At 35.6% G+C, this 15,724-nt stretch overlaps 1 protein-coding gene across 1 annotated transcript; it reads right to left on the bottom strand.

The window, feature by feature from the left end:
* Positions 1–239: 239 nt before the first annotated feature.
* hpse (heparanase) lies at positions 240–13,799 on the bottom strand. The gene is made up of 12 exons (XM_042394261.1): positions 13,371–13,799; positions 10,673–10,788; positions 9,439–9,564; positions 9,187–9,360; positions 6,488–6,659; positions 6,137–6,184; positions 5,568–5,661; positions 5,391–5,497; positions 4,431–4,545; positions 2,945–3,069; positions 2,716–2,862; positions 240–995 (listed from the first exon to the last, which is right to left on the bottom strand). The coding sequence occupies exons 1-12, from the start codon at positions 13,586–13,588 to the stop codon at positions 827–829; spliced, it is 1,611 nt and encodes a 536-aa protein (XP_042250195.1). The 5' UTR covers positions 13,589–13,799; the 3' UTR covers positions 240–826.
* Positions 13,800–15,724: the final 1,925 nt, after the last annotated feature.

Here is a 15,724-nt window from a genome sequence, read left to right on the forward strand (position 1 = left end):
GTTCAGAGTATCACTGAAGTTATTACAGTTTTTGGGTTTTTTTTTGTTGTTTACTGCCTACTTTTTACAACCTAACTTTGTGGAAATTATTCAACACTTATTGTAACACTTTAATTTTCTAAAATTAAAAGAGTAATTAAAAAAAACAGGACTTTTAAGCATCTTTCCAGTTTTATTCAAATACAAATACAAATAATTTTGCTGCCTCAACAAATACAGATACGAATACAAAGTATCAACTTGATTTGACTCATTTGGACGCTGAAGCTTCATATTAGCTTCAGATAAACTTTTAAATACATTTTTGCATAGAAAGAGGACTGTGACTCCTTTAAAACTGCTTTTAATAATAAATACATTTCTTTATCACTTAAATACCCGTAACATGAGCAGCAGGAATATGTGCATCTTCCCCTGCGGTCTCCAGTTTTAGATGAGCACCACATAACTTCCCAAACACCTCCAACAGACTTCAGTATCTTCATCATTTCTCCAAACTCCAAACCCTGTTTCCTCTAATAGTCAAAATAACATTCTGTTGTGTCAGCAGGATTATTACAAGGAGCTCTCATTTGATGTAAAATAAGTGATGATTTTATCGCAGTAGTAGAGGTATCATAGTGCCCTGATATGACTCACTGACATCAGCGAATAGTAAAAAAATGGAAACATGTTTTTAGATGTAGACAAACTCTTGAAATGTAAATTCAACATTATCTGTGCTTGAAAACATATTTTGGATGTATACTGTATATTGATATCTGAGGTATTGCAGGTATTAATATACTGCTGTACATTAATATTTGATGGTTTGAGGAAAGATGACTCAGTGAGACGTCTGGCAGGCTGCGGCCCGAGCGTCTGTGAGGACGTAGAAGGCCAGAGAGTACGCAGGAAGCTCCAGATGTTCAGCTGCTGGCAGACGGATTCCTTTAAGGTCAGGAAGAGTTTTATCATCCACCATCTTCAACACTTGTCCGTTGAGTTTCACAGAGCTTCAATAAAAACACAAAATCAACTCGTTAGCTGGTTGTACGCAGTATTACAGAGTATATGAACACTGTAATGAAGAGTGTCCCATCATTACTTGAAGCACTTGAAACTCTATATGTATATAAAGCTGAATGGAAATGAAATGAAATGTGATGACACCAAACTGGTGATGGCACCATTTTTGCAGAAAAAAATGTCAGAAAATGGTGAAAAATCCTGATCAGTGTTTCCCAAAAGCCCAAAACGACGTCCTCAAATGTCTTGTTTTGTCCATAACACAAAGATATTCAGTTTACTGTCATAAAGAAACCAGAAAATATTCACATTTAAGAAGCTGGAATCAGAAACAACTTCTGTTTATAGCAACAGTGCTTGTAAACAACAGAGTCTATGACTAATTGTAAGTGTTTACTTTATATACTTTTAGCAACAGCAAGGACGTCATCAGATTAAGTCTTATTATATATTATTTCTACAGTATCTATGGCAACTAAAGCATGAGTCAAGTTTTCCAGGTTATATACGGGTAATTCCCAGCACTTGGTTAAAGGAAGTGAAAGACCCTGGTTAAATATTAAACATGTGACACACACGATGTATTGACTTTTCAATAGCTGCTGTAATCCAAAGTGTTTGTGAGGCCTGAACACCTGCAGGAAGCAGCATGTAAACTCTGCTCTCAAAGACCCCTGATAAGCTTATCAACCACTCCGACCCGATCCCTGTGACTAAAAAACATTTTCAATTACATAATCCGCTCTGCATTTACGTGTCCTCCGAAACATATGAGATAAAAACATTTTGAAGTGTAAACAGTAGGAGACAGCAACGATCTAATGATGAAGTAATTCATGATAAATGTAAACTTCAACTGAAGGATAATTTCTCTGATTTTGTCTGAGTTTTTCATTAGTATCAACAAATAAAATCAAGTCATTATTTTCCTTTTTACATTGGAAAACAATCTTCGTTGGAGATTACATTATTAAGACAACACTGTTACTCCAACTCCCCTTCTAGAAACGGCACAAAATATTCTTTTAACTGGTGAAATTTGTTTTAAGTTTTAAGCCTGTTTGGCTTCAAACTTGAACTGTCAGAAAAGTTAAAGATGCTTGAAACCAGATTATTTGTTTTTAAAGTCGCCTCAGTTTATCAGTTTATGAGTTGCTGCATGTGTCTTAACCATTAGGCTACCAGGGTTACTTTGAAACTACAGTATTTGAAGATATTAATTAATATCTTTAGTTGTGATCTGATTTTTGAAATAAACAAAACAATCTTGTTTCCTCATAATAGAGACAGTGGTGTGATAACTGTGAAATCCACTTTCCAGACTGGTCTCTTGTCAGCTTGAGCTGAAAAATAGATTGAATATTTAACTAAGACAGATTAAAACCAGTTACCTTGAAACACAATTTATAACCTGCATTGCAGATGGTGTTTGACAGGACTATTTGACTTTGATAAGGTAAAAAAGGTTTAATCATCCTAAAAAAAGATATTATAACTTCCTTGAAACTGCATAAAGATAACTGTGTAACTGTGAAGTCAAGCAACACAGAAGCTTTGATAGTTTCTTCTTGCCTTGGAGATTCTTTCACATTAACAGTAAGTGATAAAACGTGACTCTTCACATGACACGAGCTGGGGTGGAGGGGGGGGGGGGGGTTTCAGGCTAACTCGGTGATAAATGGTTATATTGAGGGAGTGCAGAGGCACCTGGAGTGGAGTCCTTCCTCTCCCGGCTTCTCAGACTGAAGGACAAAAGCCTCCACTGTGCTGGAGGACACGTGTGCAGGCATAAAGATCCTGGCTGGCCTCTTACTCAGGTTCATGGATATCATTGTGACCGCTCCGTCTCCGTAGCTGGGGAGGAAAATACAGGTTACTACATGATGTGACTGACAGATCAATCAAATTAAAAAAATTGATCTTGAAGCAGGAGTACCTCCTTTTGTTTGTGCAGTGCAGATACAGCCTCACTGTTTTCCCTCGGCCAAAAATGGACAATACTTTGATTCCCAAAACCTCCGGTCCAACGAGTCTCTTGTAGAGAACAGACAACCAATAATCCTAAAAGAAGATACATGACACAATTAGAGTCTGTGGTCGTACAACCAACAAAAACAGCAGTAAAAGAAGTAGTCATTTTATTAACTTAAAGCTGCATTAAGTGATTTTTGTGCACTTTGGGGCGTATATTAGCTTATAAAGTAGCTGTGGCTAACATGATAGCAAATATCCACGTTAACAGTGTCAATTATGACTTGTGGTGTTCGTCATGGATCTGTTCTTGGTCCTTCATATTTTAAATTCACATACTAATATGTAGATTGTTCTGTGCCTTAAAAACAGCTCAAATGTCACAAAAATTATTAATATGAGCGTTTCCTGATCTGACACCTAACTAGTGAAGCTGGGGTTGAGTTTAGGCAACTAAAACTACTTTGTTGAAGCTTTATTAATTTTTTTTTTTTCCACTTTTAGGGCAACGCAACAAGCTGTAAACACAGAATCTGACTTATTATTAACTTATAAAGAAGCAGTGGCTAACAGAGCAACATGTTTCTGTCCACCTGCTGAATGTAAGTCCAATATTCACTCTCTTTTAGCTGTTTTTACTCTCCACCAACTCCTGAGGGAAATATCTGGCTCTTTAGCTTATAAATGCTCCACTATGTTCACCAGCTAGTCTACAGCTAACTGTGTGTGTTTGCCGTTTGCTGCTGGGCATATTGTGTACAGTGGGTTTATCAGAAAACAGTTGAGACTGAACCAGACAGGAAATGCGCTGCAAAACCAAAACCAGCCAAAGTCATAATGATTCACCTTCAGGTTGAATTGTAATAACTCTGATCCACTGACTTCCCATCTAGAGCGATCATCCAGTCAAACTCTTAATTTGTCTAAAACCTTGGTTTATAACCAAATACCTGCAAAACTTAAGACATTCCCATCAGCTTCAGCTGTACTTTGGGTTTTGTGCCAATTAGCAAATTCTAGCATAACATGCTAAACTCAGAGGGTGAACATTATACTTGCTTAACACCAGCATGTTAGCGTCTGGCTGATAAAATGCCTTGTCTAGTGCAGCCTCACAGAGCTGCTAGCATGGCTGTAGACTGATGCATTAACATGTTGGTTGGGTTTTAATAAACAAGATCAGATTTTATAAACTGAGCATATGTGTTTTCTTGTAAAATCTTAATTTGTAAAGCAACCAGTAACTACAGCTGTCAAATAAATATAGCAGAGTAAAAAAATCCAATGTTTACCTCTGAAATGGAACAGAAGTAGCATAATGGAAATACCCAAGTAAAGTACCTTAAAAATGTACAATGCAACACTAAATTCAAAAACACATCTAGTGTCAAACTTCCTCTAAAGTCATAAAAAAATGCATGTTATAAATGTTATATTTGGTAAAAGCTCACAGGAAGTGGTTCCAGTTGGTTGTCGACCAGGTTGTACCTCCCATTGCCAATAAGGGATTGCCTCATCACAACATCTATACCCAGTCTGGCTGCCAGTCCCAGTTTATCCAGCCACCTGTGGACATCACACAGTCACAACTCTGAAACATGAACTTTATAACACTGTGTTATACATCATGTGCTCAGATGGCTCATTTAACACCCACAGTATGCAGCTTTTAATATAAAAACCACACATGAGCCTTAATACAAGTGAGCAACTGGTTTAAGGTTTGTCATGTCGTAAGTTAAAGAGAAGCTCTTGAGTTCATGTCCTGCGTTCCCTCTTCGCTCTAAATCATTAATGTGCTACGTGCTTCTTTTCCCTCCGTTTAGTTGATTTTCAGAGTAAATATAAAGCAAATAACATGACCCACGAGGTCTGGCAAAGAAAAGCACACAAATTCAGCTTATCAACAGTAACTGGTCAAAGAACAGCAGGTGTGTCAGTGTTTACTGAAGTCGTCTACATGCAGCTGTAGTAAAAGAGATCCGGGTTGCAGGCCAAATAACTAAAATAATCAACGGATTCATCGATAATGAAAATAATTAGTTAGTTGCAGCATTAAAGTTGCCATTAACGTGGTGGCATCTGACTTGTAAACCTGCGTATAACACTGTAATCTTTGTTCAAGATTTCACTTTTTAAGCACTTTTGCCAATAAATCTGTTGCAGAGGTCCTGTAGAAGCAGTTATATGTTGAAAATATCAAGTTCCATTAAAATAAAAGGTATAATATACAAAATAAATGTGTTCCAGTTTGAATGTTTCTGTTATCAGCTGCTTCAACAACAAACTGAGACTCCTGATGTACATAAAACATACAACATTCAGGCAGATTGTTTCTAATTATTAGTCCCATTTCAAACATTTTAAATCCAAAGAATCTCTTTGAGTTGCTCGGACTTGTTTGAACTCACATGAATCCTGCGACGAAGGTGTTAGACAGTCTCTCGGCTCCTCCTCCGTAGGCAGAGCTCGTCTCTCCGAGCCACACCGGCTTCCCCGGAGACACCTGCTTCACTCTCTGAAACACAGATTCACTTTAACAGCGCATAACATCACTCGTATCATTCACTTCAACTGTACATTATTACCTCCAGGACTTCATCGGTCTTTGTCTTTAGCACGTCCAGAAGTTTTGGATCCAGAAAATCCTTCAATGACGTGTCTCTTCCATTCACATAATAACTAGGAAACAGGAGAGTGAGTCAAAATAAAGCTTCTGGAGGAACAAAAGCAAAGCAAATATTACTTTTTTTTAAATGCTAACTTTACTTTTTTAATGCTAAAATTACTTATTTGATGCTAACAGTAGGGTTGAGTGAGGTTTCCATCCAAATTTAGCTCAAATTTTCATCCACTCCTGTTTTAATATTAGCAGATAAACTAATTCTCCAGTCGGTGCCACTAAACCGTTGCAGAAGAAGAAGACACAACGAGATGACCTCATTAAAAGAGCGACAGTCAAAGCTCAAACGATGGAAAACATGATGGAAATATGACGTTTCTGTTAGTTTCATGTATTGATTTGAGGAAGGTTACAGTCTCCTCATCATTGCTCTTCACAGATCTGATGTTTTCAGCTCCTCATGATTCATGTACATCATCATTTATTCACTCAGTCTGTTTACAGAGTTTGAGGTCAAAGCGAAGGTGAACTCACTGGTGCCAGGTGAAGGCGTTGATTGCATTTGCTCCACTCTGCAGAAAGCTACAGCAAAGGACACACAGTGGAGGAAAAGTAAGACATAAGTGGAATAAGTTGGTTGCTACTGAGAGGTTCTCAGTTCTAGAGTTATTAGAAGAGTTAGATCTTCATTCATGCAACAGCAAACACAACAAACACCAGTAAGGTTAAACACTTCTGGAGCTGAAAATGGAGTAAAGACAGAATCACGGCGTAGTTCAGCTCAGTTACATTTCAGTCAAATGTTCTGTGCAGCAACTTCATATCCAGGTTCTGCTGACATGTTGATGAGTTATGTATAAAAACAGTGAAAGTCGGAGCTCTCACCTCTCCAGTAGGTTCGTCCGGTGGGTTCGCGGCTGGCCGATGTCTGGCCCGTACAGTTGGGCGTTGTGGTAAAATTTGGATTTTGACATTATCTGTCTGAAATGAGTGAAATCCTGACCGAGCTGTAATCCATCCACCCAAATACCTGACTTCAACCTAAAGCTGTTTGGTTCTGAAAACAAACAAACAACATCCAGTTTATGAGTATTATGAGCTTGATGTAGTTAAAGTATTGCAGTAAAAGTACGTAAGTATTATGAGCTTGATGTAGTTAAAGTATTGCAGTAAAAGTACATAAGTATTATGAGCTTGATGTAGTTAAAGTATTGCAGTAAAAGTACATAAGTATTATGAGCTTGATGTAATTAAAGTATTGCAGTAAAAGTAGTGGTTTGGTCCCTCTGACTGATATATTATTATATATGACATCATTAGATTATTAATAGTGAAGCATCAGTGTTAGAGCAGCATGTCACTGTTGTAGCTGCTGGAGGTGGAGCTAGTTTACACTACTTTATATACAGTTAGCTAGTTTAGTCCAGTGGTTCCCAACCTAGGGGTCGGGCCCCTCCAAAGGGTCAGCAGATAAATCTGAGGGGTGGTGAGATGATTAATGGGAGAGGAAAGAAGAAAAAACAAAGTTCTGATACACAAATCTGTTTTTCAGTTTTTGGACTTTTTCTCTAATCTTTGATTTTTGCTGAAATATTGGATCATTTGAACATTTATTGAAATGAAAGCATGTGAGAAGTTTAGAGGGAAAAATCACTATTTGGTGGAGCTGTTAACAACTCATAGACATGTGAAATGTGACCCCGACTACACACTGCTTTTTGTAAGACGTCAAAAGACAAAAAGGTTGGAAACCACTGGTTTCATCTTTAACAATGTGTTGTATTTTAAAAGCTTGTTATATTATCCATTGTGTCAAATCTTCATCTGAAAAGTAACTAAAACTGTCAAATAAATGTAGTGGAGTAGAAAGTACAATATTTCCCTCTGAAATGTAGAAAGTAGCATCACATGGAAATACTCAAGTAAAGTACAAGTATCTCAAGATTGTACTTAAGGACAACAAAGCAATACAGTGAAAAGCTGGATTTCAGGGTTGTATATGTAGGAAAAGGGATTTAGAAACTCATACAGAGGATGTTACTGACAGAAACAAACACACAGAGACAAAAGAGGAAAGGAAAGTGAGAAAATAAACCGTTAGTTTGACTGAAGGAAGATCCTCACACCTTTAGGAACTTTTAGTTTGAGTGACAAACTGAGAATAAGGGAAACCTCTCCTGTTTTACATCAGTCAGTTTGTTTCTGATGAAAGACTTGTGTCACAGTAAAAGGAAACCGCTGTTGAGACACGTTAAACACCATAAAATGACTTCCTGTGTGCACCGTGAGGTGACTCAAACCATAAGAAAACAAGTGAAACTAAAACGTCAGATAAAAGGCTGCACTGTTTCAATGTTACTGTGAAGTAAAGAAAGGATGTAAAGAGAGTGATGAAGATTGTAAGTATCATTGGTTTTAATGTCATGACCAGAGACAAGCTGTATGAAAGAGGAACGACGAGCAGAAGATGAATAAAGGGGTTTATATGTGTGTAAGTGATTTAATTTATATATATAGATATATATACCATAACAACATGCTCTGAACATCAGTCTGCGCAACAAGACTGCAGTAAACTGCTGGAAATCATTTTGGAAATAAAAATAAGAGGTCAGCTGTCAGATAAATATGGAGTCATGGAGCGGCCATAAAGAAAAAAATAACAAATTTGTGCCCTCGATTTAACAGAATTCAGCCTCATGTCATCATCGCACTGTGAATCGCTTGGATTTAATAAAGTTTTATTTTGATCTTGAACTAAGATTTGTTGATATACTTCAGGTTTTGGCTGGTAAACACAACACTGTGTTATCTCTGAGATCCCTTATAATATCCGTTAAAACAGGATAACGGACCAGGGTCGTGGACTTCGTCTCAACATCTGGGGCCTGTTTCAGAAAGCAGCTTCAGCAAACTCTGAGTCAAACCCTGAACTCTGAGTTAAGTGCCTGCGTGATGAATGAAAACAGCCATCACCATCAATGGAGCTGCGATACTACGAGTCACCATGGCAACATAAATAAAAGGCAGAGCCTCTATTTTAATCCAGCGGACATAGCGATAAGAATGCATGTATATGCTGACGATGCACATTTATCTTTAAAAAAAAAAAGAGCCTGAGTAAGAGCGGGAAAAGTGTCAATAAGTTAACACAATAAAGTTTTATTGAGTGTCGTCCGTTAATTGATCATTTAGCCGACTTACTTTTGCTTAATGATGACAAAGTGGAATCTGACTGTGTATCAGGCTGCAGCTACATTACATTTTAAATATATTTGTCCAGCTTTAATCAGACGGATAAAACACAGGAAGATGAAGATGAAAAATATAGTTAAATATTTAAAACATGTATAGATCAAAGACACAGAGACATGATTGTAGCTCACAGTCTGATCAGTAATAATGTGTTTGCTGATTTGTTCTTGAAAAGGTGTCGATGTTAAAAGACAGAATATTTTAAATGTTTAGACGTCTATTTGAATAGTTAAATGACTTAAACAATTAATCATTTATCGAAATAGTCGCTTATTGATTGATAAAAGTGGATCTGATGGTTTGAGCTCTATAGTTGACAGTGAGGTTACCGTTGCCGAGCTCCCAGGACATCCTGTACTGTCTGGACTCGCAGTACTGCATCAGTAGACGGGCGTTGCTGCTGTTCCAGCTGTTGTCAGCCGTCCTGAGCAGAGCGTTCAGCCCGAAGATCAGATCCAACCCTGTGCAGTTGGTGAAGGAGTTCAGCAGATCTACGGTGGACTCTGTCACAGGAAGACATACAGCAGTCAGCGAACCTGTCAGAGCAGCAGCTGAATTTACTGTATGTATCAGACTCGCACCTGTGTACGTTGTTCGGTTGAACTTCTTCCGATCTTCGCTCATCAGCAACATTTCCTGTTGACTCCACTCCTCCGTCAGCTTCTCCTCCAGCCATGAAGGCAGCTCCAGTTCATTACAGGATTTCTCTAAAAAACAAACATTTACATCACACGTACTCAAAGAAAATGAGCCTTTTAACTCGAACGCTGCCTCATTTACAGCATCGTCCCTGTCAAATAAATAAATAAACAGTATTTCATAGTTTTGACTTGTTATGAGTATTTCAATTTCTATCATATTTAACTTTTTAAATGCATTGTTTTCTTTGGGCTTCCATAAAATACACTGTAGCTGGAAAGATAAACATATCAGACAGTAATTTAATGGAATCAACTGAGTTTAGTTTTATAATTTCAAGTTAATTCAATCTAAAATTTCTGGTTTTTATTTCAAAACCATTTCAGAACACATATTTATAAGAATCTTCTGACTTGAAGTCTTTTGAGTTAAAATAATGAGTTAATTAAATTAAACATGATCAGCATATTAGCAGATTTCCCAGCATGCATTGTTTAAGAGTTAAAACTTCTTTTTTTATAGTTTAAAGAAAACAGACATGATAGAAAAGTTGCTGCGTGTCTTTAATACGTGTTAAAATAAGTCACGTGTTTCTTTTCATGATGATAAAAACAAATCATGATGAAGGAATTGATGAGTTGAATTCAGTCTCCTCAACACTACATGAATAATAAGCTCGTATATTATTATATTTTTATACTGCAACCAAAAACTGACTGTTCAGATGAAGAAAATATAAATTAAAATCAAATTTAATCTGAATTTCATTTATAATTTCAAACATCTACCTGAGCAGTTTAATAAATTAATAGATATTTAGTTAAGATAACTTCCGGTGGTGTAAGAAGAAGAAGAAGAAGAAGAAGAAGAAGAAGAAGAAGAAGAAGAAGAAGAAGAAGAAGAAGAAGAATTTGTATTTGTTGACTTATATTTTTAAGGTGGAGCTTGAACTCATATTTCTAATTATAGACAAGTTATATTTTACAGGAAGTGATGGTTTAATTGGTCTGTAGTTGCTAAATATTTGCAAAAAGGGAAACAAATACCAACATGTTGAACATGACGTTATGATTCACTGCCGTGGAAGAAAAGAAGCTTTAAATCAGAGCAGAAGTGAAAATGCTTTATTTAAATACTGGTATTGCTGGTTGGTTCATCGGGTCCGGCGGGTTTTACCTGCAGTGAAGCTGGAGGTGAACTGAGGGGTGAAGACCATGAAGTCCTGTTGAGTCCCTCCGAATCTCAAAAATGCTGGAGTTAAAGCTCTGGCCAACGTCCGTAACTTCGGAGAGCTGGAAACAACAAAAGCTTCACGTTAGATTCAGAGTTAAAAAACATAAAACATCATCATATAAACATCAAATATCAGAAGAATGAAGACAAAACACTTTAATTTGGACTGTGATGATGATGTTTCCTGAAAGTAATAATGAGTCCAATGAAGATAATATTAGATAGATAGATAGATAGATGATAGATAGATAGATAGATAGATGATAGATAGATAGATAGATTGATAGATAGATAGATGATAGATCGATAGATAGATGATAGATAGATAGATAGATAGATAGATAGATAGATAGATAGATAGACAGATAGATAGATAGATAGATAGATAGATGGATAAATAGATAGATAGATAGATAGATAGATAGATAGATAGATAGATGATAGATAGATAGATAGATAGATAGATAGATAGATAAATAGATAGATAGATAGATAGATAGATAGATAGATAGATAGATAGATAGATAGATGATAGATAAATAGATAGATAGATAGATAGATAGATAGATAGATGATAGATAGATAGATAGATAGATAGATAGATAGATAGATAGATAGATGATAGATAGATAGATAGATAGATAGATAGATAGATAGATGATAGATAGATAGATAGATAGATAGATAGATAGATAGATTGATAGATAGATGATAGATAGATAGATAGATTGATAGATAGATGATAGATATCAAACAACAAATGCAATTAAAAGCTTAATTATATACAATTAGTCTATTTAGTTATTGATTATTATTTAGCCTTTAATTGATTTGTTTCTTTTACATTTTGAACCTCATTGATTAAAGAAAATGTGGACGCAGTGATTTTATATCGTAGTATTGATACTTTTACTTCAGTATTTCTTCCACCACACGGCGGGAACTGCCAGGTCCTCCTGAGTTTAACTACATATAAAACAATATAAACTATTAACTATATATAGAGTTTAACTACATATAAAACAATATAAACTATCAACTATATATAGAGTTTAACTACATATAAAACAATATAAACTATCAACTATATATAGAGTTTAACTACATATAAAACAATATAAACTATCAACTATATATAGAGTTTAACTACATATAAAACAATATAAACTATCAACTATATATAGAGTTTAACTACATATAAAACAATATAAACTATCAACTATATATAGAGTTTAACTACATATATAACAATATAAACTATTAACTATATATAGAGTTTAACTACATATATAACAATATAAACTATCAACTATATATAGAGTTTAACTACATATATAACAATATAAACTATTAACTATATATAGAGTTTAACTACATATATAACAATATAAACTATCAACTATATATAGAGTTTAACTACATATATAACAATATAAACTATCATCTATATATAGAGTTTAACTACATATATAACAATATAAACTATCAACTATATATAGAGTTTAACTACATATATAACAATATAAACTATCAACTATATATAGAGTTTAACTACATATATAACAATATAAACTATCATCTATATATAGAGTTTAACTACATATATAACAATATAAACTATCAACTATATATAGAGTTTAACTACATATATAACAATATAAACTATCAACTATATATAGAGTTTAACTACATTTACAGTATATAATAATATAAACTATCATTTTTATGAGTCTTTTGATATTGTTCTGACACAATGTGGCAAAAACATTCCTGCAGTCTATAAATTGTGATATTAACACACAAAACACACATTATGCCTTCATTGAATGATCACCTTCACACCATAAATCAGAAAAGTCTTTAAACTGTCAACAAATAAGGAAGATGATTCAATTATTGACCACAAGCACGTTGGCAGAAAAACAATAAAACCTGTGATTGATGAAGAATATCTGGATCAATGACTCCATGACACTGAATGTACCTGAATCTCTGTCTTTGTTTTTGTTTGTTTTTACCATCATATTGTATTTTAGCTGAATCACTAAATCCGTTTCTGCTTTAAAGCTCATCTTGTTGGCAAATCTGAATAATTAACTTATGTTTTTTTTCATTATAAAAGGTTCATTTAATCTGATAAACTGCTGTTTAAAAGCACAAATCTAAAAAAAAAGGCAAATCCAATTATGTTGTCTGACATTTCCCCTCTGAGCTGAGTGGAATAATTCATGTGAATGCGAGATAATCTGAGCAGAGACTCACTGAGGAGTTTCAGAGAGAATAAGCAGCTTTTAGAGGAAAGTTAGTGCAGATCGCAGCACATTAATGAGGTTTAGTGAAGCAGTAAAAGCCTGAATCCACAGAAACAGCTGCTTCATTTACACACAGTATAACTCCTCACATTGTCTCATAATTAGTCTCTTTACCAAGTTTCTGAGCAATAAATCATTTATAAAAACTCAGATAAATGAAGCTGTTTGTTTATGGAGGAAAAACATTTACAGTCTTATAAAACAGGAGAACATAATAATTACAATTAATTATATAAAATGTGAAGAATGCAACAGTGTCTGTGAACTCTGACCCTGAACCTTAAAGCTTCGTGTTGTGTCTGCAGAGGTGGAAGCAGACGGACACTCACCTCAGCAGGAACATGAACTTCTCATCGGTAGCCAGGCTCGCATCGACGGTGACGGACAGAAAGCGCGGATCCACCCGGCGGATGATCCGGGACACATCCAGAGACACATTCACCGACTCACCCGCGTCACCCGGTGGAGAGACGCCGGTAGAGTTGATGAGGAAGCCGCCGGTCACACGGAAGAGGAGAGAAGAGATCAACAACAGCACCGACTTCATGACTGCGGACACTCACTCACACTCACAGGCTGCTGTTTGATCTGTTCACTATATTTATGTGAGAAACGCTTCCTCTTTCTGTTCACACCCGAGCCGCATCATCTCCGGTACAAACCTGCCGGTGGCACGAGCACACCACGGCCGTGACATGAAGCTGAATAATGAGGACAGACTGAGCAACATGTCAACGCACAGGGCCGCAACAAGACCGTATGGGGCCCCAAGAAGCCCCCCCTCCCCACCACCACCACCACCACCACCACCACCACCACCCCAAAGTCCTGAACTTAGGCATGTTTCAAGATTCAAATCAAATACTTTACTTTAAAAGTCATTTGTGTCTCTAAATATGCACTTTTTTATTTCAAAAGTTGAACTGCTGGACACCAGATGTCTCCTCCTTCACTGAAAAGTGCTTTATCAGTGTTTGTGCACAGAAAGCTTCAAGTTTCCACATCACACTGGTGTAAACTGAATAAATGATCAAATCAAGCTCATAAATCATAAACTAAACCTTCTAAACTTCTCACATGCTTTCATTTCAATAAATGTTTGAATGATTACTTGAGTATTTCCATGTGATGCTACTTTCAACATTTCAGAGGGAAATATTGTACTTTCTACTCCACTACATTTATTTGACAGCTTTAGTTACTTTTCAGAGCAACACATTGTTAAAGACCAGCAGGAAACAAACTGACTGATGTAAAACAGGAGAGGTTTCCCTTATTCTCCGTTTGTCACTCAAACTAAAAGTTCCTAAAGGTGTGAGGATCTTCCTTCAATCAAACTAACAGTTTATTCTCTCACTTTCTTTTGTCTGTGTGTTTGTTTCTGTCAGTAACATCCTCTGTATGAGTTTCTAAATCCCTTTTTCTACATATACAACCCTGAAATCCAGCTTTTCCCTGTATTGCTTTGTTGTTCAGTTTTGAGGTACTTGTACTTTACTTGAGTATTTCCATGTGATGCTACTTTCTACATTTCAGAGGGAAATATTGTACTTTCTACTCCACTACATTTATTTGACAGCTTTAGTTACTTTTCAGATGAAGATTTGACACAATGGATAATATAACAAGCTTTTAAAATACAACACATTGTTAAAGATGAAACCAGTGGTTTCCAACCTTTTTGGCTTTTGACGTCTTACAAAAAGCAGTGTGTAGTCGGGGTCACATTTCACATGTCTATGAGTTGTTAACAGCTCCACCAAATAGTGATTTTTCCCTCTAAACTTCTCACATGCTTTCATTTCAATAAATGTTCAAATGATCCAATATTTCAGCAAAAATCAAAGATTAGAGAAAAAGTCCAAAAACTGAAAACAGATTTGTGTATCAGAACTTTGTTTTTTCTTCTTTCCTCTCCCATTAATCATCTCACCACCCCTCAGATTTATCTGCTGACCCTTTGGAGGGGCCTGACCCCTAGGTTGGGAACCACTGGACTAAACTAGCTAACTGTATATAAAGTAGTGTAAACTAGCTCCACCTCCAGCAGCTACAACAGTAACATGCTGCTCTAACACTGATGCTTCACTATTAATAATCTAATGATGTCATATATAATAATATATCAGTCAGAGGGACCAAACCACTACTTTTACTGCAATACTTTAACTACATCAAGCTCATAATACTTATGTACTTTTACTGCAATACTTTAACTACATCAAGCTCATAATACTTATGTACTTTTACTGCAATACTTTAACTACATCAAGCTCATAATACTTATGTACTTTTACTGCAATACTTTAACTACATCAAGCTCATAATACTTATGTACTTTTACTGCAATACTTTAACTACATCAAGCTCATAATACTTATGTACTTTTACTGCAATACTTTAACTACATCAAGCTCATAATACTTATGTACTTTTACTGCAATACTTTAACTACATCAAGCTCATAATACTTATGTACTTTTACTGCAATACTTTAACTACATCAAGCTCATAATACTTATGTACTTTTACTGCAATACTTTAACTACATCAAGCTCATAATACTTATGTACTTTTACTGCAATACTTTAACTACATCAAGCTCATAATACTTATGTACTTTTACTGCAATACTTTAACTACATCAAACATACATTGATTGCCAAAAAAAAATCAAGTGGAG

The sequence above is a fragment of the Thunnus maccoyii genome, chromosome 19 (assembly GCF_910596095.1).
Source record: "Thunnus maccoyii chromosome 19, fThuMac1.1, whole genome shotgun sequence".
NCBI classification, from domain to species: domain Eukaryota; kingdom Metazoa; phylum Chordata; class Actinopteri; order Scombriformes; family Scombridae; genus Thunnus; species Thunnus maccoyii.

Coding starts and splice junctions, on each gene's coding strand:
- hpse (XM_042394261.1), bottom strand. CDS start 13,588: ATGAAGTCGGTGCTGTTGTTGATCTCTTCTCTCCTCTTCCGTGTGACC. Junction 9,565..10,672: donor CACCTCCAGCTTCACTGCAG/GTAAAACCCGCC, acceptor TTTGTTTTTTAG/AGAAATCCTGTAATGAACTG. Junction 6,660..9,186: donor GTCCTGGGAGCTCGGCAACG/GTAACCTCACTG, acceptor GTTTGTTTTCAG/AACCAAACAGCTTTAGGTTG.